General features: G+C 56.1%; 4 protein-coding genes across 4 annotated transcripts; 2 read left to right on the plus strand and 2 right to left on the minus strand.

Annotated features, from left to right (window-relative positions):
• The first annotated feature begins 3,659 nt into the window (after positions 1-3,659).
• LOC149271550 (dihydrolipoyllysine-residue succinyltransferase component of 2-oxoglutarate dehydrogenase complex, mitochondrial-like) lies at positions 3,660-8,422 on the plus strand. Its single transcript, XM_089507356.1, has 15 exons — positions 3,660-3,716; positions 5,000-5,033; positions 5,107-5,155; positions 5,234-5,289; positions 5,368-5,442; positions 5,692-5,747; positions 5,842-5,953; positions 6,434-6,580; positions 6,735-6,811; positions 7,028-7,125; positions 7,300-7,430; positions 7,646-7,719; positions 7,847-7,930; positions 8,036-8,203; positions 8,288-8,422. The coding sequence occupies exons 1-15, from the start codon at positions 3,660-3,662 to the stop codon at positions 8,420-8,422; spliced, it is 1,353 nt and encodes a 450-aa protein (XP_089363482.1).
• A 519-nt stretch (positions 8,423-8,941) lies between these two features.
• Positions 8,942-12,767, minus strand: LOC149271551 (ribosomal protein S6 kinase-like 1). Its single transcript, XM_089507347.1, has 10 exons — positions 12,629-12,767; positions 12,405-12,529; positions 11,744-11,836; positions 11,233-11,280; positions 10,822-10,969; positions 10,184-10,477; positions 9,983-10,072; positions 9,546-9,628; positions 9,351-9,446; positions 8,942-9,049 (listed from the first exon to the last, which is right to left on the minus strand). Exons 1-10 carry the CDS (start codon positions 12,765-12,767, stop codon positions 8,942-8,944), a joined length of 1,224 nt encoding a protein of 407 aa, XP_089363473.1.
• A 1,011-nt stretch (positions 12,768-13,778) lies between these two features.
• On the plus strand, positions 13,779-16,834 carry LOC149271552 (translation initiation factor eIF2B subunit beta-like). Its single transcript, XM_089507351.1, has 8 exons — positions 13,779-13,941; positions 15,019-15,139; positions 15,337-15,485; positions 15,822-15,985; positions 16,054-16,149; positions 16,227-16,364; positions 16,514-16,580; positions 16,677-16,834. The coding sequence occupies exons 1-8, from the start codon at positions 13,779-13,781 to the stop codon at positions 16,832-16,834; spliced, it is 1,056 nt and encodes a 351-aa protein (XP_089363477.1).
• Positions 16,835-16,924: 90 nt separating this feature from the next.
• Positions 16,925-22,398, minus strand: LOC149271553 (DNA mismatch repair protein Mlh3-like). The gene is made up of 11 exons (XM_089507348.1): positions 19,914-22,398; positions 19,470-19,654; positions 19,044-19,148; positions 18,682-18,751; positions 18,392-18,463; positions 18,200-18,308; positions 17,903-18,062; positions 17,650-17,673; positions 17,477-17,555; positions 17,118-17,263; positions 16,925-17,035 (listed from the first exon to the last, which is right to left on the minus strand). Exons 1-11 carry the CDS (start codon positions 22,396-22,398, stop codon positions 16,925-16,927), a joined length of 3,546 nt encoding a protein of 1,181 aa, XP_089363474.1.
• Between the last annotated feature and the right edge of the window lie 929 nt (positions 22,399-23,327).

The following is a 23,327-nucleotide window of genomic DNA, read 5'->3' on the forward strand; positions in this document are numbered from 1 at the left end:
GGGCTAAGGGCCGGTGCCGGCATGAGGTGCCGTCAGACTCGCAGTGCCACGATGTGATGTCAGCGTGTCGAGTGGCAGAGGATCCGGGGTAGGTGAGTACCAGCATGAAACATAATAAATGACCGTTACTATTTGAGGCTTTTTTTTGCCACAATTACTCCTTACAGGACAGTTACAGGAGTTAAAGTGTGGCGGGAGCTTCCGGTGGCCGCCGGCTTGCGCATGCTGAAGGCGGATGAGAAGATTGAGACGCAACTATCGGAGGAACGTGACTTTCATGAATAATTTTACCTTTTCTAACAATAAACAATACTTTGTACCCGGACTCTGAGCCACTTATTGTGAATTGGGGGGGGGGGGGGCCTCCAATCACCCCCGGCACGCACCCTGCCTCCAGCAGCTGGCGGACCCGGAATTAGTCCAGGGCTATCCTCACCAGCTCTCCTTATGGGGCCCCCACGTGTCCGCTTTGACGTGGCTTGCTGTGCAGACTGGTTCGTGGCCCTTGGCGGCGGTTTTCCGGCATTTCTGCTGCTGCGGAGGCAGTTGGGGAGACACTCGGTAAACGGCTGCCGTAGGGCTCTCCAAACTATTACCTTCTTACAAGGATCGTTCTTTAGGGAACGCGTGACGGATTCACATGCACACGCGTGTATGAATATATTACACAAGACCAAAAGGACGTATTTAGCAGTCGGACATCCCGCCTGTAAGGCGCTGTCTCTAAAACGTGCCCATAGGCAATACTGGATGTCTCTGTCTCCCTGGACCCTCTCGCTCGCACTCTGGTCCTTCTGCAGTGAAAGGAGTCTGTCTAAAGACTGTCTCTCATCCCAGCTCTTGATATGAGAGTTGTGGGCTGTCTCCAGGATCACCGCTTGTCTTGCGCAGGTATAGATTGTCCGGAGAAGGCCCTTCTGTGCTGTTAACCCCCTTCATCTCTGTATGGGGATGTTCAATGTAAATATCGTTTCAGCTTATAAAGCCGTTTCCTGCTGTTTCTATACATGTTATCGGGGCTTTTAGGGCCGTAGAACCCTGCGATACCCTCATACCCAGCAAACATTCTGGCCTCCTAGAAAAGAGGGGCATCGGGGAGGAAAGAGGAACTGACCAAACTAAAGAGGTACAGTAGTGATGTCCAGTTCATGAACCAATCATTCTTTTGAACTGGTTATTTTCAATGAATCAGTTCGGTAGACTGAATTACTCATTTGTAACAGTTCAGTTTTTGAATCATTAACTGCACTGGTAATATGATCCTGGAGTAAGTCATCGGCGCAGTACACAGACTCAGAGATCAGGTTACAGCTCATCAGTTCACTGACTCAACCGTTCAGATCACTTCTGAGTCACCAGTTCATTGATTCAAACTTCAGAGCCGTTCTGAGTCACCAGTTTACTGACTCAAAGGAACCATTCAGACCACTTCAAAGAACCGTTCGGAGCACTTCTGAGTCACCAGTTCACTGACTCAAAGAACCGTTCAGAGCACTTCTGAGTCACCAGTTCACTGATTCAGACTTCAGAGCAGTTCTGAGTCACCAGTTTACTGACTCAAAGGAACCATTCAGACCACTTCAAAGAACCGTTCGGAGCACTTCTGAGTCACCAGTTCACTGACTCAAAGAACCGTTCAGAGCACTTCTGAGTCACCAGTTCACTGATTCAGACTTCAGAGCAGTTCTGAGTCACCAGTTTACTGACTCAAAGGAACCGTTCAGACCACTGTAAAGAACCGTTCAGACCACTTCAAAGAACCGTTCAGACCACTTCAAAGAACCGTTCAGACCACTTCAAAGAACCGTTCAGACCACTTCAAAGAACCGTTCAGACCACTTCAAAGAACCGTTCAGAGCACTTCTGAGTCACCACTTCACTGACTCAAAGAACTGTTCAGAGCACTTCTGAGTCACCAGTTCACTGACTCAAAGAATCGTTCAGAGCAGCACACTGACACAATTATACTTTTATAACTACAGAATTAATCTTCACTGCCCCCAGGATTTAGATTCCCTTTAGTTTGCCCACCTTTACCTCTAACTGCACCTTAAGTTAACCTTATTAATTAACTTAACTCATTAAATTAACCCTAAAGATCCCATTAACTGTAACTGCCCCTAAATCAACCCCTACCGCCCCTAACTTCCAGCAGCCCAATAAGGTGATGCACATTACTGTGAGTTGAGTGGCTGGTGTGTAACACATATTACATGACTGTACAATACATTGGTGTGTAATACATATTACACAACTGTACAATGCATCAGTGTGTAACACATATTACACGGCTGTACAATGCATCGGTGTGTAATGCAAATAAACAAATAATCCTGACTGGGCAGGCAGGAGGATTTATAAAGGTTGCGACTAGTTCCTATCCGGTAGAAGGACCATGTCCTTTACAGGGATAGGAAATTGCTTGCTCAGTGTGTGTGAGCTATTTTCTATCCAGCAAAATGACCTTTTGCCCCCTAGTGGTCAGGTCCTGTACAGGGATAGGAACTATCCAACTCATGTAAAGAGCGCTAGTTTCTATCCCTGTAAAGGACCTTTTGCTCCATCGTGGCCAGGTCCTGTTAACGGATAGGAACTAGATGGTTCATCGTGAGAAATCTAGTTACCATCCAGTTTAAGGACCCTTATCTCTCCAGCTCACACAGGTCCCTTAAAGGGATAGGAACTAGACGGTTCATAGTGAGCAATCTAGTTTCCATCCAGCTAAAGGACTCTTATACCTTCAGCTAACAATGGTCCTTTACAAGGATACAATATCTAGTTCTTATACCGCAAAGGGACTCTTATCTCCAGCTCGCGCAGGTCCCTTACAGGGATAGGAACTAGACGGTTCGTAGTGAGAAATCTTGTGTCCATGGTCTTGCCCTGGTCAAAAAGGCAGAAACATTGTCTATTAGATTTTATTTAATCTAACGCGGTTTCATAACACACCCATAGATATTCCTAATAATAATTGTTGTGTTAATGGGTACCGACGTGTCCTTTTTATGACTCCAATTTTAAGGCAAGACAGGAGGCTCATATTCGCTACAATACCGGTAAGTTCTCTTCATGTTTATCCTTCTTCCCTTCCACAAGTGGCTGGTCGAATATCCAATTTTTGCCACTATTGGGAATTAATTACTTCCGACCCATGGTCACATGGTCTGCTGACATCACCAGAGTCCTTCTACTGGGTAGGAACTAGCCGCTACCGATTTATAAACTAAAACCGATTCACTTTACTGATCCCAACTTCCCATCACTACTTGGCAGATATGTGTTATACAGTCCCATCATTTACCCAATTCCTATCCGCAGTAGTATATCCCACCGCGCTCTGGTTCTATTGGTTTATTCGTCTGCCCATCATACCTCCCCCTTTTCCCTTCTTATGGTACATCCCGACCCCCCCTTCTACTTGCTTTAACTAATGCATGGTTAACCCATTCTGCACTGAACGATAACTAGCAGCTTCCGGTTGGCTGTGCCCCCTCCTCGTACCATTGCAGTGGTACAGTCCCCTCGCCGTGGAGGTGGTACATTCCTACCCATCTGTTTTGTGCTAAAGGTATGTTCCATCCGGAAGTTCCGCCTCTTTCCTCCCTCTGAGTTGTTGGTCAGGCTCTGTTTCCGGCGTGTCCTTGAGCTGTGTCCCTGTCATGCTCTCCCGCTGCCTGGCCCGGGCCCTGCGTTGCCCTGTGACCGCACTCCGACGGGTGAGACATCCTGACTGTCTGTCCTCCTGCCCCGGTCTGACAGGCCGCTGGTTTCATGCCCTTAACCCTTCACTGCCCAGCAGCCTTAGCGCGGCCTCTTGTGGCCCTTTGGCCCTGAGATCTGTTGTATTGGCTGCAGTTGCCCCGGTCCCGGCTGTTCCTGCTGCCCCCTTTTCATCTGTGGTTCGCAGCCTGACGGAGCAAGGGAGCTTGGTCCCTTCTTTTCCCCTCACCCTCCTAGTAGATTGTAAGCTCCTAGGAGCCAGGCCCCTTCCCTTCTTTTCCTCTCATGTGTGTTAAAAATCACAGTTTTAATGTAAAATTTGCTCTCCCCGCGGCTGTAAATAAAATGTGGGGTAATTACCCCGGGCTCTGCGGGGTAACTTAATGAAGTGGCGGAGGGGGGGTGTTATTGAAGGGTTATCCTGTGGTGCTCAATGAGTGGGGTCACCTTCTTTCGGGGAGACACCGGTAACTCGCATGATGTTCACTGAAGCGATGCAGGGGCCCGCCGTCGCTGGGCAGGGGCCCGCCGTCGCTGGGCAGGGGCCCGCCGTCGCTGGGCAGGGGCCCGCCGTCGCTGGGCAGGGGCCCGCCGTCGCTGGGCAGGGGCCCGCCGTCGCTGGGCAGGGGCCCGCCGTCGCTGGGCAGGGGTGCCATTAGTAATCCGGGGTGTGCCGCTGGTATAGGTTTGGTAGCAGCGCCCGTAACAGACCAGTCATGCCACTTTCTGCATAACTCCCGTAACCGGTAACGAGTTCTCGCGTGTCGTGGAGAGAAGACCATTTACTGGGAAAGAGTCGTTAGTTAAAGCGAAGCCCCCCCCCCCCCGTGCGCTGCGGAGCCCCCTGTGTGCTGCAGAGCTTCGTCAGCAGGTTAGATCCCCCGGCTTCGTTACTGATCCCCCCCCTGAAATGTGTTGGGGACCCCGAGAAGAGACTTCGCCCTGAAACCTCCGCGTTCTTCCGGGGTCACGCAGGAATATCTTTGCCAAGGCGCTCGGGTGCTGTCGGTTTCATGGCGCGGGGCTGACGGCCGGCTTTGCCTCCCTGATGGCCGAGCGCATCTCAGGGCCGTGACTCAGATTAAATGTTTCTGGGCTTGGATTCGGGGATCGCTCACCCGTCTCGTAGGATGTGGGGAGAAGTGTAAGGAAAGTGCGTTCTCGCCCCGTAACCGGACCAATGGGTCCCTTTATAATGCGTGCCGGCCACGGGGCCCCGGTGTTGTCAGGACAGTACATGTGTGGGCCGCATCAAACACACAATGTCTTCTCCTTTCAGGGTCATGGAGAGGTTCGGAGTCGCCCGTTTGTGGGTGAGTATTAGGGCGTTTGGCTCTGTTGACACCGTGGGGTAATAAGAGAGGCTGACACTTGTTCCCGTTGCAGAGATATCCGGCTGCCGCATTTCATCATTCAGCGGGAGCCGGAAGCTGAGGTGAGCGCCGGGGAAGGGGGATCGGCGGCATGAATACGGGGTACTCTTTCTTAACCCTTTGTGTTCTTCCTCACTCAGACTTCCTGGTCCGGCCCTGACGGAAGCTCGATTCTACCGCACGTCTCCGGTTCGCAGTAAGTGGGTGACGCCGGGGGGGGGTCAGGCTGCTCGGGTTCCGTGCGCTTATCGCATTTCTTTCTTCTTCTCCGCAGGGCAGGATGTGGTGACAGTTAATACTCCGGCGTTTGCAGAATCTGTCACCGAAGGAGATGTCAGGTGGGAGAAAGGTGAGATGCCGGCTCGGCGCGGGAGGCCCGACGCTACACGGTGGTCTGAAGTCAAATATAAAAGGAGCGGAATCCGACGTCCTGTTGCGGTTTGACGCGTTAACAAAGTCCCAGATGTTTTTTGTATTTTCTGAAGACTCTGTTATATATATTTTATTATATGTGTGATATATATAATCCCGCTGCCTGACATCGGGGGGCCGTCCTGTGTGGGCTTTCTCTCTCTCCATCTTGCTTTGTGTTTTGCAGCCGTTGGCGACACGGTTTCTGAAGATGAAGTCGTGTGTGAGATCGAGACCGATAAGGTGAGTGAAGTGTAGACACGTCCGTGACTTTCATGATTTTTCGCTTTGTTTTACCGGATATCGGGGTCGCCTGATCACGTGCCTCTCCCCCCAGACCTCCGTGCAAGTACCTGCCCCTGCTGCTGGGGTGATAGAGGCTCTTTTGGTTCCTGATGGAGGAAAAGTGGAGGGAGGGACCCCGCTGTTTGTCCTGAAGAAGTCTGGAGGTACCGTTGGGCGTTTGTTGAAAAGTTATTGGGTTTACAAGTGGCCAAAGTTCATTAAATGCCAGTTCCTATCCAGATGCACTTATGTACCCTTAACATAGCGCTATTTCAGGGGTGTCCAACCTGCGGCCCTCCAGCTGCTGCAGGACTACATCTCCCATCCTCCTCAGCCAGCCCCTTAGCTGAAAGAGCATTGTGGGAGATGTGGTCCTGCAACAGCTGGAGGGCCGCAAGTTGGACAGCCCTGTGGAGAACCCGGCCGGTGTCTGAATATCCAACAGGACCTTTATCTAATTATAAGGAACGGGGCAGGTTATGTGCGGACTGAAGATTCCAGAGGAGTGTATAAAATGCCGAGGCGTCTGATCACAGAGCGATCCCCATGGCTTCCCGCGCTGAGGCTGCGTGACGGTGGTAAAGCACAGTGCACATTACAGGCCACGTTTGGCTGAGAGTTTTCACCTCTGTCTCTTTCTGCAGCTGCTCCCACCAAGACTAAACCAGCCGAATCCGCAGCTCCCAAACAGCCCCCCACAGCTTCACCCCCTGAACCTGCCTCCGGGGACATTCCCTCTGCCCTCCCGCCTGTGCCGCCCGTGTCCTCCCAGCCGCTAGACACCAAACCAGGTAAGCGACAAGAGGCCTGATAATCCTACAAGAAAGGAGTGAGGACTGCCTGATTATTAGGCCATGGCTCGGCAGTAATGGGCCCTTGGAGAGAGGGCACAGCGATCGGGGGGGGGGGTCCCCACAGAGTGAAATCTCGCATTTTGGTTTTTAGTGTCTGCTGTGAAGCCGTCTCCTGCTCCACCGGCTCCTGAGGGCCCTCCGTCTGCTGGTTCCCGGTCCGAGCACAGAGTGAGAATTCTCCCCCCTTATCCCCATCCCGTGTCACTCTCCTCCTGCCCCAGCACCCCCCCTTTATCCCTGTCCCGTGTCACTCTCCTCCTGCCCCAGCACCCCCCCCCCTTATCCTTGTCCCGTGTCACTCTCCTCCTGCCCCAGCACCCCCCCTTTATCCCTGTCCCGTGTCACTCCCCTCCTGCCCCAGTCTGACTCCTGCTCTGTCTTCAGGTAAAAATGAATCGCATGCGCCAGAGAATCGCTCAGCGGCTGAAGGAGGCTCAGAACACGTGCGCCATGCTCACCACCTTCAATGAGGTTGATATGAGGTCAGCGCCCTTCATATTACTGTTTTTGGTGTGTGCGCGGGTGTGTATATGTATGTATATGTGCGGGTGTGTCTGGGGGGGGGGGGACGGATGGTGCTGGGGTAAGTCCCCGAATCTGCCCATTGTGTGAAGGGGTGATATGTACCTGACCCCGGCTTTCTCCATCCATCGCAGTAACATCCAGGGCATGAGGACTCTGCACAAAGATGCCTTCCTCAAAAAGCACAACCTGAAACTGGGCTTCATGTCGGCGTTTGTTAAAGCTGCGGCGTTCGCATTACAAGACCAACCAGCGGTGAACGCCGGTAAGAGGACATCTCCGCTTCTGAACTTCCTGTGATCGCTTAACCTTTAACCTCCCGGCTCCTTATGACATGCCTCTAGATTGTAAGCCTGTTAGCCTAATCTGTCACTTCTATTTATCCAAGGCTCTTTGAATGTATAGCCTCTAAAAGGGGCTGCGGGGGGGCTGTATAAATAAGACGAGGGGCTCCCCTGTAAATACTACTTTCTCTTGCAGTTATTGATGATACAACCAAGGAGATCGTGTACAGAGATTATATCGATATCAGCGTGGCTGTATCCACTCCCAGGGTAAGACAGCCGTCGGTTTACCGGCTAAAGCCAAGATGTGGGCAGATGCCCCAGGACCAGCCTTACCACTTCCCTCTGGGGCTGTTGGGGTAGTTTCGTGGGACTGATGTATGACTTTCTATTTTAGGGTCTCGTGGTTCCTGTGCTGAGAAACGTGGAATCAATGAACTTTGCAGATATTGAGAGGACGATTGCTGAGCTGGGAGAGAAGGTGAGTTGCGGCTCTTCCATTATTCACTGCACCATGAGCCCCCCCCCCCCCCTCTCGGCTCTGCCCCGCCCCCGCTCAGCCCCCCTCTCGTCTCCGCCCCCACAGGCACGTAAGAATGATTTGGCGATCGAAGACATGGACGGCGGTACTTTCACCATCAGCAATGGCGGAGTGTTTGGCTCCTTGTTTGGAACGCCCATTATCAACCCGCCCCAGTCTGCCATTCTGGGCATGCACGGTATATTTGAAAGGCCGGTCGCTGTGTCTGGTAAGGTGTGTATCCTGGGCATGCGCGGGTTGTGTATAGTCTGTTGTGTATGAATGCATGTATCTCATTCTAAGTCTTCTGTTCTGCAGGTGGAGATTCGCCCTATGATGTACGTGGCTTTAACCTATGACCATCGTCTGATCGACGGCAGAGAAGCAGTTCTTTTCCTTCGTAAGATTAAATCCGTCGTGGAGGACCCCCGAATTCTCCTCCTGGATCTTTGAGTCCCCTCAGCGAGGTGCCTCCTTCATATGCTGTTTTTATTATACCCTGGGATATGTTCTGGCTTCGGGACGCTGCCTCCCGGTGGTCACGCTGATACCCGGGCGTTATAAAGACTGGGCCCTCCGTCCTGCTGCGGGGTGACTGAAGTGAGAGCCCCTCTAATCCGCTGTCCCGGCCGGGTGGGAGTTGAAGGGCTTTGACTTGCACGTCCCACCCTTCCCGTGGCTGGTTTGTGTTCAGCGCCGGCCCGTGGTGTATACAGAGCTCTATACAATATTTAAAGCCCTTTTTGATTTTAAATGTAAAAAATAAATATTAAAATAATTTTGGGGTGAGCTTTAAATCTTGCTTTTTACAGCGTCTGCCGGTAGCGCTCGTGTATGGTTTGCGATTCCCCCCCGAATCAGACAAAGTTAATCGGTGGGCTGGTGCTTTATTAGCAGTTCCCCTCGGTACAAGTCACATGCACAACGTGTCGCTAACACGGGAAGCCTTGCCGGCACCGCGCCGATTGCATCTTAGCCCAGCCGGTTCCAGTGTATGCCGGTGAAGAAGGGGTGCCTCTTAATCCTCTGCACCCCCTCCGGGCCGGAGCCGAGCCGTCTGTCTGGGTCGTAATACAGGAGCTGGGGAGAGATAAGCAGAGGGGTGGCAGCGGACGTCCCGTCATCTCATCTTAGCCACGACTACTGGACGGAATTGATAAGAAAGCGAGCTGGGTCGGAAATGCATTTGTCTTTAACCCCCAACCCCCCCCCCCCCCCCAGGCACTTTCTGATCCCCCACCCGGTTCCAGTGTCCTGCATTAGATGGGAGGCTTTTGGGCCCCTAATGGCTCCGTTACGCTCTGCGGGGGGGGGCGTGTTCTCCTGACACATCGATGGGAAGTTACTGGGGGGGGGGAGCCGTTCCGTCGGACGGTCTCACCTGGGTTAACAGAGAGGCTGCGGCAGAGCTGAGAGTGTCCGGCAGCGGGAGCTGAGTGTGAGCGCTAACTGCAGATCCTAGACAGGTATAGAGCGGCTGCAAAAGAGAGCCACGGTCAATGACGGCAAACGTTTCTCCTTAATCCAGAAACACACCTCTATTGTAAATGCACAAGAGCTGACGCTCCATCTTTACCTGCCCGGTCAGCATCTCGTACAGCAGGACACCGAGGCTCCACCAATCACAAGCTTCAGTCACCGTGCCCACGCCAAGGACCTCTGTATCAGAGAACATGTCAGGCTCGGCTATCACCATATATATATCCATTAAAGCAACAAGCCCTGGTGAACGGGCTCGGCCGTCGGAACGAGACTATAGAAAGCTGAGGTTGGGCTTGTTCCTAATTCAGCACCAGGCTGCGGAGAAGGTCTAGCTCGGGGGTGTCCAACCTGCGGCTCACATCTCCCATAATGCTCTTTCAGCTAAGTGGCTGGCTGAGGAGTATAGGAGATGTAGTGCTGGAGGGCCGCAGGTTGGACACCCTTGGTCTAGCTGGAAAAGAGGGCAGCTCTGGGCCCCTAAGCTGTGTGGGGCTTTACCTGTTGGGTAACCCGCGGCCAGAAGCTCCTCACCTGGGGCCACGTACAGCTGTTCGGCCGCCTCTGGACAGCAGGTAGCATCGACCTCGCGCCACTGGCCAAAGTACGTCAGGCAAACGTCACCTGTGGGGCGGATAGAGGGCAGAGCTCTTAACTGGGGCACCTGTGAGGACGAGCCCTCGGCCCGGGGGTGATAAGTGTGGGAGGGGGATTTTTAGGCAGTTTCTCTCTTACCTTTATCCCCCAGGAGGAGATTGCGAGGATTCAGGTCTCTGCACAGAACCCCCTCGCGATGAAGCGTCTCCAGCGCCATCACCAGCTGTGACCCCCACCGTCTGACCTGTAACTCAGGAATGCCCCCGGCAGCGACGTCACCTGCCGGGGACGCGGGGTGAGAAGGTAACCTGCCGTCTAGTGGATTGTGGGAGAGACCAGTGGAGTCCTCGCTCTCCGCAAATGGCTCTTTTCCACCGTGTGCATCCACGCTGCGATCCTGGTATTTCTTGAAATGCCCCCAGAGGCGGCCACCTGTGAGGGCGAGCGGACGGTGAGAGGGGGGGGCGAGCGGACGGTGAGAGGGGGGGGCGAGCGGACGGTGAGAGGGGGGGGCGAGCGGACGGTGAGAGGGGGGGGCGAGCGGACGGTGGGAGGGGGGGGCGAGCGGACGGTGGGGGGGGCGAGCGGACGGTGGGGGGGGCGAGCGGACGGTGAGAGGGGGGGCGAGCGGACGGTGGGAGGGGGGGGGCGAGCGGACGGTGGGGGGGGCGAGCGGACGGTGAGAGGGGGGGCGAGCGGACGGTGGGAGGGGGGGCGGTGGGGGGAGCGGACGGTGAGGACTAGTCACAAGTGGAGGACACGTGGGGTTGCTTTTCAGGAGAGGGTCTCACCTGGAATGTGCTGCAGCTGGAGGTACAGAGCGTCGTCGCTGACGTAGAATTTCTGTAACTGCACCATGAACGGGACGCTCTGCGGAATGAGGGTTGCAGCTCCGTGCCCCGATCGGCCCGATTTCATCAGGGCCTGGAAGACGGGGAGAGCGCCATTATCAGGTGATTCTGAGAGAAGCTACAGTTTAAGGAGATTGTTGCTTGGGGGGGCCAGACCCGGCCCTCCAGGTGCTGCCCCCTGGGGCTGGGATCAGGATTTAACCCAACAGACCCTCGGTATGATCCACTGAAAGAGACCGGCAGCCGAGCGCAGCGACCGGCAGAGACTCCGAAAACTGAGTTATTTGTGCGGCCACAAAATTTACTAAAAAGTTATAAATTAGACAGGAAAATCACCTTCAGCACAAACGTGGTTCCTGAGGACGGATCGTAAACCAACTGGACCTAAAAATAAAGGAAGCATAAAAGTGACCACGCAACATGAGCTGGACACTTTTGTAGTTTTTTTCCCTAACTTTGAGCATTATTTCTGTATTTTTACAGAGCTGCCACTGGGCTGATTTTATGTGATCTGCAGCTTTTACAGGTGCTTTCTGCCCCGAGGCTCAGGACTGGCCCAGTGGTGCCGCCCGCGCTTACTAGTCTTACACCATTAATAGTAATAACAGATCCGGCTGACTGATCCGATGAATCCGTGTCGGGGCAGCAGCTGCGATGGGTGAATTCCCCTCTAATTCACTATTACAGAGAATATGGATCTAAGAGCTTAATGCCCCGCGGGCGGCCGGGTATCCGGTTCTGTCCCGGGGGGGGCAGCCAGTTATCCGGTTCTGTCCCTGGGGGGGCGGTCGGGTATCCGGTTCTGTCCCGGGGCAGTATGGATCTCATACATGCGTAGAACAAATACCTTGTCAATGATTTTCACAACCCTGCAGTGCTTGAGGTTTTCCACCGCCGCGCTGAGGACTCTGATTGGCCGAAACCTGAGGCTGCTGTATCCCTATTGATGGAAAAAATAACGTGGAGCCGCTCACCTCCACCACTCCCCATGTACTTCCCCCCCCAGATGCCGCTCACCTCCGCCACTCCCCACGCGTTTCCCCCCAGACGCCATCACCTCCACCGCGCCGCTCACCTCCACCGCTCCCCACGCACTTCCCCCCAGCCACCTCCACCGCTCCCCACGCGCTTCCCCCAGGCCGCCGCTCACCTCCACCGCTCCCCACGCATTTCCCCCCGGCCACCTCCACCGTTCCCCACGCGCTTCCCCCCGGCCGCCGCTCACCTCCACCGTTCCCCACGCGCTTCCCCCCGGCCGCCGCTCACCTCCACCGCTCCCCAAGCGTTTCCCCCCCCTGGGCGCCACTCACCTCCACCGCTCCCCACGCGTTTCCCCCTCTGGGCGCCACTCACCTCCACCGCACCCCCCCCCCCGGCCGCCACTCACCTCCACCGCACCCCCCCCCCCGGCCGCCACTCACCTCCACCGCTCCCCACGCGTCCCCCCCCCCCCCGGCCGCCACTCACCTCCACCGCTCCCCACGTGCTTCCCTCCGGCCACCGCTCACCTCCACTGCTCCCCACGCGTTTCCCCCAGGACGCTGCAAATGGCAGTTAAAGATTTCCTCGGCGCGTTTTAAATACTGTGAGATCTTCCGCTTTACGGCATCTCTGCGTTCCCGGCTCGGATCGACTACCGGGGGGAAAAAGAGACACGCGGTTAGAGAGGAGACGCGAGAGACAGACAGATAGATAGACGGACGGACGGACAGACAGACAGCGCGGGCCGGACCCGTGACTCCGCTCAGCAGCAGTTCCACGCCGTGCTTGTAGTGGCTGAAGGCGGCTTCGTACTCCTCGTTGGCATCTCTCTCCTGCGCGATGTGCAGCTGCTTGGCCGCGTCCACCAGGTAATCGCGCTTTGTGTTCATCTCGTTCACGGGCCGGAGACGTCCCCCACGCGGCTCACCGACCACGGAACGCAATCAACAGACGGAGAGCCGAGGGTGGCCCCTGGGCAACAAGACAGACGGGGTCAGCGAAGGGCTGGGCAGCGGGGGCCGAGGACGGGATCTTACCGAGCAGGCGGGGGCCGAGGACGGGATCTTACCGAGCAGCCTGCGTCCTCGTCCAGAAAAGGCCGGATAACGTTAACATCCGCCGGCACCTGAACAACAAAGAGAAAGGGGCGCGTCAGCCGGGGGCCACTCCGGGGCCCTAATGCAGCCTCGGCTGGTCTGGGAGGCGGAACATGCTGGCTGGACACCAAACACACAAGCCTGTCCGTGCCAGAGACGCCGCCGTACGGGGGTCTGAGGGCCAACCCCATGCGCGGGGCGGCTAAATCATTTATATAGCGCCATCAGACTCCGTAGCGCAGCTACAAGCAGCATCCTGGGGTACAGCGGCAGCATCCAGCTCACCAATAACTGCACTGGCACGAGGCAGCCGCAGGGTCTGCACTACACCCATCACTCACAGCCCCCCATCACTCACAGCCCCCCACACCCATCACTCGCAAGCCATCACTCACAGCCCCCCACACCCATCACTCACAAGCCATTACTCACAGCCCCCCACGCCCATCACTCAGCACAGAGAGTAAAGGAGATGAAAAGCCACTCACAGCCTGTCCTCCTCTGAGCATGGAGCATGGAGCATGAAACCCCTCCCCTCTGACGTCATTCAGGGAGCAAGGGTGGAGCCGCAGCATCTCCTGGTGACTCAGGGACCGGTTACTAGGGATATCGGGGCGGCCCCCATCTGGTTAACGGGTGTTAGTTTTGGGGGATACCGGTCCGGTTACTAGGGGATACCGATCCCGGTACTCACTGCTCTTCTCCTTCTGGTCCAGAGCGTGCGGCGCTTCGGAATGACGTAGCTGACGCCATCTTGGTACACCCGCTGGTAGCTCTGCCGCCATATTGGTGCTCGCAGCGATCATGCCGGGGCTGGCAGAGAAGGAGTCCGAGCTCTCGGAGCGGATCGAGGCGTTTGTGGCCGGGCTGAAGCGTGGGGGAGAGCGGCCCAGATCGGAGGACACGGCCCGGGAAACGGTGGGCCTTCTCCGAAGGATAATCGCGCAGAGCCGGTGGAGCAATGCAGGTTAGATACCCTGGTGGGGGCAATAACCGAGGCTGACACCTGATTGGCATTGTGTAGTTGCCCCTGTCAGGTACAGGCTTTACAGCCCCGTGTTTCATTCTGCCCCTGCATGACATTTATTAACATGGCGCCCACAGAGTCCGTAGCGCAGTCACCATTGGGGTCAATAAACATAATCCCATTAAAGTTGACAGAGAGCCCACCATATATAGTTCTGCCCCCTGTATGTATAATTAATATATATATATATATATATATATATATATATATAGTTTTGCCCCCTGGTATGTATATGTACCCCCTATATATATATATATATATATATATATATATATATATATATATATAGTGTTTTGCCCCTGGTATGTATATGTACCCCCATATATTTATAGTTTTGCCCCCTGGTATGTATATGTACCCACGTATATATATATATAATTTTGCCCCTGGTATGTATATGTACCCCTGTATATATATATATTTGCCCCCGTTACGTATATGTACCCCCATATATATATAGTTTTGCCTCCCCCGGTATGTATATGTACCCCCGTATACATATATATATAGTTTTGCCCCCGGTATGTATATGTACCCCCGTATATCTATATAGTTTTGCCCCCCCCCGGTATGTATATGTACCCCTGTATACATATATAGTTTTGCCCCCGGTATGTACATGTACCCCCGTATATATGTAGTTCTGCCCCCCGGTATGTACATGTACCCCCGTATATATATAGTTTTCCCCCCGGTATGTATATGTACCCCGTATATATATAGTTTTGCCCCCCGGTATGTATATGTACCCCCGTATATATATAGTTTTGCCCCCCCCGTATGTATATGTACCCCGGTGTATATATAGTTTTGCCCCCCCCGGTATGTATATGTACCCCCTATATATATATATATATATATATATATATATATATATATATATATATATATATAGTGTTTTGCCCCTGGTATGTATATGTACCCCCATATATTTATAGTTTTGCCCCCTGGTATGTATATGTACCCACGTATATATATATATAATTTTGCCCCTGGTATGTATCCGTGTTGTTTTAGGGGAGGTGATGGAGATTATTCGGCGAGAGGGGGGAAGGATGATTTCGGCTCAGCCCTCGGAGACCACGGTGGGGAACATGGTGCGGCGCGTCCTGAAGCTCATCCGCGAGGAGTACAGCAGGTCGGTGCCCATTCCCAGCGGGCGGCCCGTGGGGTGTCCCACGTAGAGAGAGTCACACATAGGGGGTCCTGGGATACCCCACATTCTGCCCCAGCTATCACACGTTTGGGGGGGGGGGGGTCTGGTGGGTACTGGTTGCTGTCACCGGGAATGTGATGTCACCCACTAAGCGTGTTCCACGCCCACGTGCTCCGCAGGCTGCGAGGATGCAGCGAGGACACGGACCAGCAGGAGTCCCTCCATAAACTGGTCACCGCCGAGGGGCTCAGCGACGACTTCAACACCCCCTTCCCCCTGCTCAAGGCCAACGTGATCGAGGCAGTCAACGAGCTGCTCCTGGAGCTGGGTAGGAACCTCCCTCCCTGCCGCCGCACCCCCCCCTCTCTCCCCGGGCCGCCGCGTCGTGTCCCCTCTCTCCCCGGGCCGCCGCGTCGTGTCCCCTCTCTCCCCGGGCCGCCGCGTCGTGTCCCCTCTCTCCCCGGGCCGCCGCGTCGTGTCCCCTCTCTCCCCGGGCCGCCGCGTCGTGTCCCCTCTCTCCCCGGGCCGCCGCGTCGTGTCCCCTCTCTCCCCGGGCCGCCGCGTCGTGTCCCCTCTCCCTGCCACCGCGCTCTTCCCCTCTCTCCCTGCCACCGCGCCCCCCCCCTCCCCCTGAATGCTTTCACTTCCTATGTCCATCCACTAGAGGGCACCACAGATAACATCATCGCGCAGGCGAAGGAGCACATTCACTCCAACGAGGTGATCATGACCATCGGACGCTCGCGCACCGTTCAGCTCTTTCTGGAGGAGGCTGCGCGGAAGCGGAAGTTCCACGTGATCGTGGCGGAATGTGCGCCTTTCTGCCAGGTAGGTGGGCCAGGGTGGGGGGGCCGCGGTCAGCCATCGGCAGCTGTTCAGTCATCATGTGATTGCAGGGTCACGAGATGGCGGTCAGTTTGTCCAGCGCCGGGATTGAGACCACGGTGATCACGGATGCCGCCATCTTTGCCGTGATGTCTCGGGTGAATAAGGTGAGTTCGGACGTGGCACGCGGGTGCGCGTTTGCTCCAGTCCTCGCGGAGTTAATCTTTACCGTTACTCTCTATAGGTTATAATCGGCACGAAGACCATCCTGGCCAACGGGTCGCTGCGCGCCGTGGCCGGGACCCACACGCTGGCATTAGCCGCCAAGCACCACTCCACGCCTCTCATAGTCTGTGCTCCGATGTTCAAGCTCTCCCCCCAGGTGGGCTCCCAATTCTGACCCCCACATGGCGGGCAGTAAGCTGTGGCTTCATCTCTTGGCCATGGCTTCCGTTATGCCCTCTCCCGTGGCTCTCATAGTGGTCATAGTAACGTGGCTCCTGCCCTTTAATGCTTGTTTTTTCTCCCCAGTTCCCCAACGAGGAGGCTTCATTTCACAAGTTCGTGTCTCCGCAGGAGGTTCTGCCGTTCTCAGAAGGTATTGGTGGGACTCGTGTAGCGCTGGAGAGTGTGGGGGCCACGGGGTATTTTCCGGGTGTGGGGCAGTAATGTGTTTCTTGTCCTCATTCTGCAGGGGAAATCCTGTCCCAGGTCAGCGCTCACTGCCCCATATTCGACCACGTGCCCCCGGAGCTGATCACGCTGTTCATTTCTAATATTGGGGGCAATGCCCCCTCTTACATCTACCGGCTGATGAGCGAGCTCTACCACCCCGCCGACCACGAGCTGTGACCCCCAGCCGGCCACGAGCTGTGGCCCCCAGACCCCCTCTGCTTGTGTTAATAAAGGATGTTTGGACCCCTGGTGTCAGTGGGACTTTATTCATGCGTGCGCGGCATGGTTTATTTGCTCCGTGGAGGGGGAGCGGTTCCTGCGCAGCTCCCACGCTCTCCGTTCTGTCGCCAGGCGTCTCACGTTGGGTTTCGCCGTGACCTGGATGAAAGGAGAAGCGAGTTAATTTACTGCGTGTGGGTGCGTGGCCCGCCCCGTGGAATGAGGTAGATCATGACTGTACCTGCTGCTCCAGGTGAGAGATATCCACCAGCGGCAAGATGGCCGGCCTCCCGTGGGCGCACTGGAAGGGCAGGTGGCAGCGTGACAGGGCCCGGCTCAGGTGTCTGCACTCGGCCACCGTCAGGCGGTCATTAAACTTCACGGCACCTGGGGAGACCACAGATAATCCAGGAACGTGGCTGACAGACAGCTGTGCGAGGGCGCTGCGTAACCATGGAAACACAAGGAATACCACCCCAGAAAACCATGGCGGCGGCAACCAATAAAGTGTCCAGCGGCAACTCTCCCCGTCAGAGAAACCTGCCACATACCACCCCATCCCACCGCGCACCGGAACATGAACTCGCCCGTGGCTCTCACCGTGACACGCCTGCAATGCCAACACCTTCAGTACGGTGCGAGGGATCGGCCCACGCGTGGCTCCTGCCGTCCGCAGCGACTGGAGGGGAGAAAATGCGGAGAACCAGTGTGAAGAGACGCCGAGAGTGCCACGAAGCTGACGCTCCGTGTCAGAGAAGCTCGGATCCACTCACCTCCACGTGCTCCTGCAGGAAATCCTGGAGACAAAACACAACCGTCAGGTAGAGGGCGCGGAGGGACTGATCCGTGAGCGTTGTGTCTGAGACAGCCCACGAGTGCATCTCCTCCGTGAGAGACAGAGAACCTATGCTGACGCTCTATGATCGGGTAGAAGCTCACGTAACGTTTACGCTAAGGCCACGTACCCCGACCGCGGCAATAGTTCTCATCTGATAATACTTTGTGCCACGTGGGTAAGGAAGTTACCTCCACCATTTTCCTGGCAACTGGTGATCTCCTGCGTTGTGTTTCGGTGGCTTCTTTCTCCAAAAAGCACAAGGGAACCTCCGTGACCAGGACACGCGGTGCCCCCGCATCTGGGAACCGGAGGCAGAGGCCGACCTTCTGGAAGTGGCTGGCAAAAGCCCTGCAGGGAAAGGCATTACTGGGTAACCCCAACCCAACAGCCACGGAATGCAGGATCCACTCCCAGCACGTGGCACATCCGCCACACAGGCCCCAGGGGAAAGGTGGGTAAAGCGGGGGCCACGTCTCAGCACTTACCTGAAAAGTCGATGCTGCTCGTCCGTGACATCCAGCTCCAGTGGAGGCTCCACCACGGCCACCTTCAGCCGCTTCTCCCCGGAGTCTTCACTCAGCGCCTCGTAGGAATCTCGAGAATCAAAGCGAGAGGCTGTTAAGGCCCATCCTCCACCTGGTGCTCTGAATACGTGGCGGGCAGCAGATCCGTAGTACCTGCAATCAGCTGCTCCAGGCGGACGCGCTCGTGGGCCGCGTGCTGATCGACCAGCACCAGCAGGTTTCCCCCTGAAACAGAGCATGCGGTCAGATGTTGATCCATGTGCCACGCGGCCTGATGTCTGCCTGCGCCGTGTCTCAGTGGAACAATAACGCTCCACGACACGCTCCGACACCACGCTCCGACACCACGCTCCGTGGCAAACGGCACCGAAAAGCATTTACCCCAGGAGGGCAGAAAGTTTTGGGGAGAGGACACGGCTTTATCGACCCAGGGGCCACGGTACCTGTGAAGCCACTTTCTTTCCCGGTGCTCATCAGACACGCAATGAATTTCCCATCGACTTGCTGCAGGACCTGCAAAAATACACAAGCTATTTGGTCACAATTCGTGGACTATTACCACGTGGCCACAGCTCCCAACTCCACAAACGTATACGCCGTATAGTAAAACGTGCCCACTGCAATACCAGAATAGATGTTACCACGCAGTTGAGTATAATCATTGGAGCTGGCGTCCGACCACGGCCCCCCCACGTCACTCTTGCTATAGACGGCAAGCCTTTCCCATAATCCCCCAGCCATACAGGACCCCCCTCCCCAGAGAGTGTCCAGGATGGCCACGCCAGGGGGCCGTTGGGATCCTCACCTCCATGGAGTGAATCATCTGCTTGGTGAAGCGATACGGATGCAGTATGTTGTGAATCTTAACTGCCACGGCGTCCGAGTGTCCACGGCTCACATTCACCCCCACCTGCAACAAGACACGAGTGACCTTCTAAAAACACCGTCTTATTGTGAGGACACGGCTGAAGGGTGCGGGGGGGGGTCAGTCCGTGGCTCAGGTTCAGAGCGGGTACTTACTAAAGGGTGCGGAGTGGCCAGTCCGTGGCTCAGGTTCAGAGCGGGTACTTACTAAAGGGTGCGGGGGGGGGGTCAGTCCGTGGCTCAGGTTCAGAGCGGGTACTTACTAAAGGGTGCGGAGTGGCCAGTCCGTGGCTCAGGTTCAGAGCGGGTACTTACTAAAGGGTCCGGGGGGGTCAGTCCGTGGCTTAGGTTCAGAGCTGGTACTTACTAAAGGACGGCGTTCAAAGACTGGATTCTCCCATTGTGTGAAAGCCGATCGCAGGGACACGTCCTCGTGGCGCAGGGACACGTCCTCGTGGCGCAGGGACACGTCCTCGTGGCGCAGGGACACGTCCTCGTGGCGCAGGGACACGTCCTCGTGGCGCAGGGACACGTCCTCGTGGCGCAGGGACACTGCAGCAGAAGAGGTTCAGGTGAGCAGGATAGTTTGGTGTTAAACATCCCCTTCTGTGCTGCCTGTCCCTGTCTCTACCGCGTGGGGCCGACTGTGGTACTGACCCCGTGGTTACTAACGACGACACATTCAGTGGACATCGTGTCGTGTGAAATGACACAGTTCCCACTAGTGACAGCCACTGATCCATGACACAGAGAAGAGATTTATGTCTGGCATCATAGGGTTTGGAAACGTGTCATGGTGGCTCATACGTACCGCCGGAGGAGGCCACGCTCGCGGCTGCGCTGGCTGGGCCGGTTCGGCAGACAGTCTTCGTCTCCCTCCGTGGGCCGTGGTAACTGCTGAGTCCCGTGGATTTATTAACAAAGACGTTCTTCCCGAGAGACGCTTCGTAACAATGAAGCCAATCAGAAGACACGGAGCTGGACACGGACACAGCAGTTCCTGGACCGCCGACTGAATTTGGCCCCGGGCCCTGCTGCGTGCCACGGATCTGATCTACAAGCTCGTTACCGACACCGCCATGTGCGGATGGTGGCGCCTGGCCACGGGAAGGAGTCTCTCTGGCGCTGGAGTCTCCAGCTTCTGTTCTCTTCCTACTCAGTTTTGCGGTCAGTGATCTGCGTGTCTCGCGTGGACCGGACACGTCTCTTTTCAGATGAGCTGTTTGACGACTGGCGTCCACATCGGACACCACGGCGCCTTCCGCTCGGCGTCCAGCTGGCGAATGTAAGCGACCGCCAAAAATTCTCAAGCCGCTTTCTTTACTTTCCCGTCTGTCTGTCCACGAGGGGCTCTGCGCTCTCCCGTAGAGCCTTCTAAACTGCTCCAAGGACCCTGTCCGGGGGGCCAGTCTCACTGTTTGAGACACGTTTGTGGGACTTGTGGTGTCTCTGCGTGGGTCACACCGTGCAGTCATCATCACCTCAGCGTCCGGTCGTCTCCCAAAGATTTCCTCGGCGCTTACGGGGCCGGGTCTGCGAAATAACGTTTGCCACCGATTTGCTTCAGGGAGACGGCGGACGCCACACGGTGCATCGGAACCGTGGGCTGGGCAGCAGTCAGCGGAAACTCTCGTATTCATTACGGGCCCCTCAGTGGCATCTAAAGGATCGCATTCAGCGGTCACAAGGGGACACGTGGCACCCCCACTCCCCTCTGGGTTCTTGATTAGTGAAGGACACGTGGCACCTCCGCTCCCCTCTGGGATCTTGAGCACAGAGGAACACGTGGCACCTCCGCTCCCCTCTGGGTTCTCAAGGACAGAGGAACACGTGGCACCCCCACTCCCCTCTGGGTTATCGATTAGTGAGGGACACGTGGCACCCCCACTCCCCTCTGGGTTCTCGATTAGTGAGGGACATGTGGCACCCCCACTCCACTCTGGGTTCTCGATTAGTGAGGGACATGTGGCACCCCCGCTCCCCTCTGGGATCTCGAGGACAGAGGAACACGTGGCACCCCCACTCCCCTCTGGGTTATCGATTAGTGAGGGACACGTGGCACCCCCACTCCCCTCTGGGTTCTCGATTAGTGAGGGAACGCTGGAGTGGCAGCACTCACTCTGGTGGCCAAATTGCTCACGTGGCTCCTCTGAACGCCTCCGAACAGGTTTGGAAGTGAGATTTGATGAGTGAGGATTATCCGTGGGACATAAAGTCTCCAGGCCACGATACGCAAGAATTGGAGACTTGTGGCCGGCCTCCCGTGGCTCAGAGAACAGACTCTCCCTCCTCAGAAAGCCTCTCACGGCGTCTCCCACGCCGCCTGCCACGGACTCCCAGTCCCGGAACTCGATGAGGGTCTTTGCCGGCTCGAAGCAGACGTCGTATTTGCGGTAACCGCACTGAATGTTAAGCACATAGATGGCGTGGAGCTTCCCCGACCACGCGTGTCCAGCCCGGCACACCACGCTCTCCTGCCTCATGAGAGAGTCCAGCAGTTTGTGGAGCCGGGTCCTCAGCACCAGCCTCTCGTTCACGTACAGATACTGCATGCACTTGCTGGAGTGGCCCTCGCAGCTGATAAAGCCTCGCACGTGAAACCCGTTCCACGCGTGGCGGATCTCCCGCAGCTTCTCGCCCCGTGGCAGCCCAAAGATCTGGCAGAAGCGCGAGCGCACGTCGCGGGCTTTGGGCAGCTGCAGAGCCACGGAGTGCAGGGCATCGTTCTTCATGGAATAGGAGACACAGGGATGCGCGAGGGCCGTGGCCTCCACTCGACGCCGTATTCTCTCGAATTCCAGCACGCAGTCCACGCGCTTCCTGCGGACCGGGAGGTTGTAGAACAGGCTGCACACGGTTACCGTGGTACCCACGCTCGGCCGCTGCACGCCTGCCTCCCGCGCATGCAGCGGCCGCCCGTTCCGGAACAGCTTGGTGAGCGTTTTCTGCGCGTCCCTGTGCTTGGAGGTGATTTCCACCACGCCGGACACGTCCACGATGCTGGCAATCGCCTCTCCGCGGAACCCGTGGAACCTCAGATCCTCCAGGTCCTCCAAGGAGTGGCATTTGCTGGTGAAGTGGCGCGTTCCCACGGCGTCCATGTCTGCTTCGGCCAATCCGCTGCCATTATCCACCACCTGGACTCTGAGCGCCTCCAGATCCACGCGCACCGCTATACACGTGGCCCCCGCGTCGCTGCTGTTCAGGAGAAGCTCTTCCACGCATTGCCCGGCAGACGTGATCGCGACCCCGGAGCGCAGCGCATGCTGAAGGTCGTCTGAGAGCGGGCGGATCATCGGCCACGAGGAGGACACGTCATACAGAACATCGCCGCGAACCTAGGAAGGGAACATACAGTTACAGGCGTGTCCCCCATGTGTCTGCCCTGTCACCCACACGCCTGCCCATTATACACACGCCTGCCCTGTCACCCACACGCCCGCGCACCATACACACGCCTGTCCTGTCACCCACACGCCTGCCCATCATACAGACGCCTGCCCTGTCACCCGCACGCCCACGCATCATACACAGGCCTGCATGTGAACCGGCCTTAAATGATGTCGCCCGTGACACTGCTGCCACACCATGCGGGGACAGGGGAGCAGGGTACGTGGCTAGGGGTGCCCCGCGGACAGGGAACATGGGTGTGCTGGGTACACCCCCCACTCCTGACACCCCCAGGGGTATAAAGCTCCCATATTCTTACTTCACGCACCCCACACAATCCCCGGCCCCCAAACGAGCTGTTACCTCACAGAGCCCCTAATAAACCGCGGCCCGGAAGTGGAGCAGCCTACGGTAACGTGCCATTGGAGGCTATCATAGTGTGGGCGGAGCTTGAGATACAGGCTGCCATGTTTGTCAGGACGCTGCTTTACGAAGCTATTCAGCAACAGTGCCATTCGCGTGAAATATCCCTGAAGATGTCGCTAAAGACGCGAGCGGACATTTTGTTGGTTGGCAGGAAGCGGAACCTGAGCGGCCGCATTGATGTCATTCAATCGCAACAGAGATAACCGCCCAACTTCATCGTGTCGCCTGTATGGGCGCGGCGGCCATCATGTAGGTTGTCCGCCTTTGTTGCCGGGCAATTTGTTGGGGGTGGTATTTACAACACGTGATTCTGGAACAGATTCCAAAAAATGGGCCCATATCACCATAGCAACCAGCGTGAAGCTCCTATTAAATGAACCATTTTTTGGATGTTCAGACTCTGTACTCA

This window comes from Sceloporus occidentalis, unplaced genomic scaffold (assembly GCF_023333645.1).
Source record: "Sceloporus occidentalis isolate IW3139 unplaced genomic scaffold, rSceOcc1.0.p SCAF_495, whole genome shotgun sequence".
Lineage (NCBI taxonomy): Eukaryota > Metazoa > Chordata > Lepidosauria > Squamata > Phrynosomatidae > Sceloporus > Sceloporus occidentalis.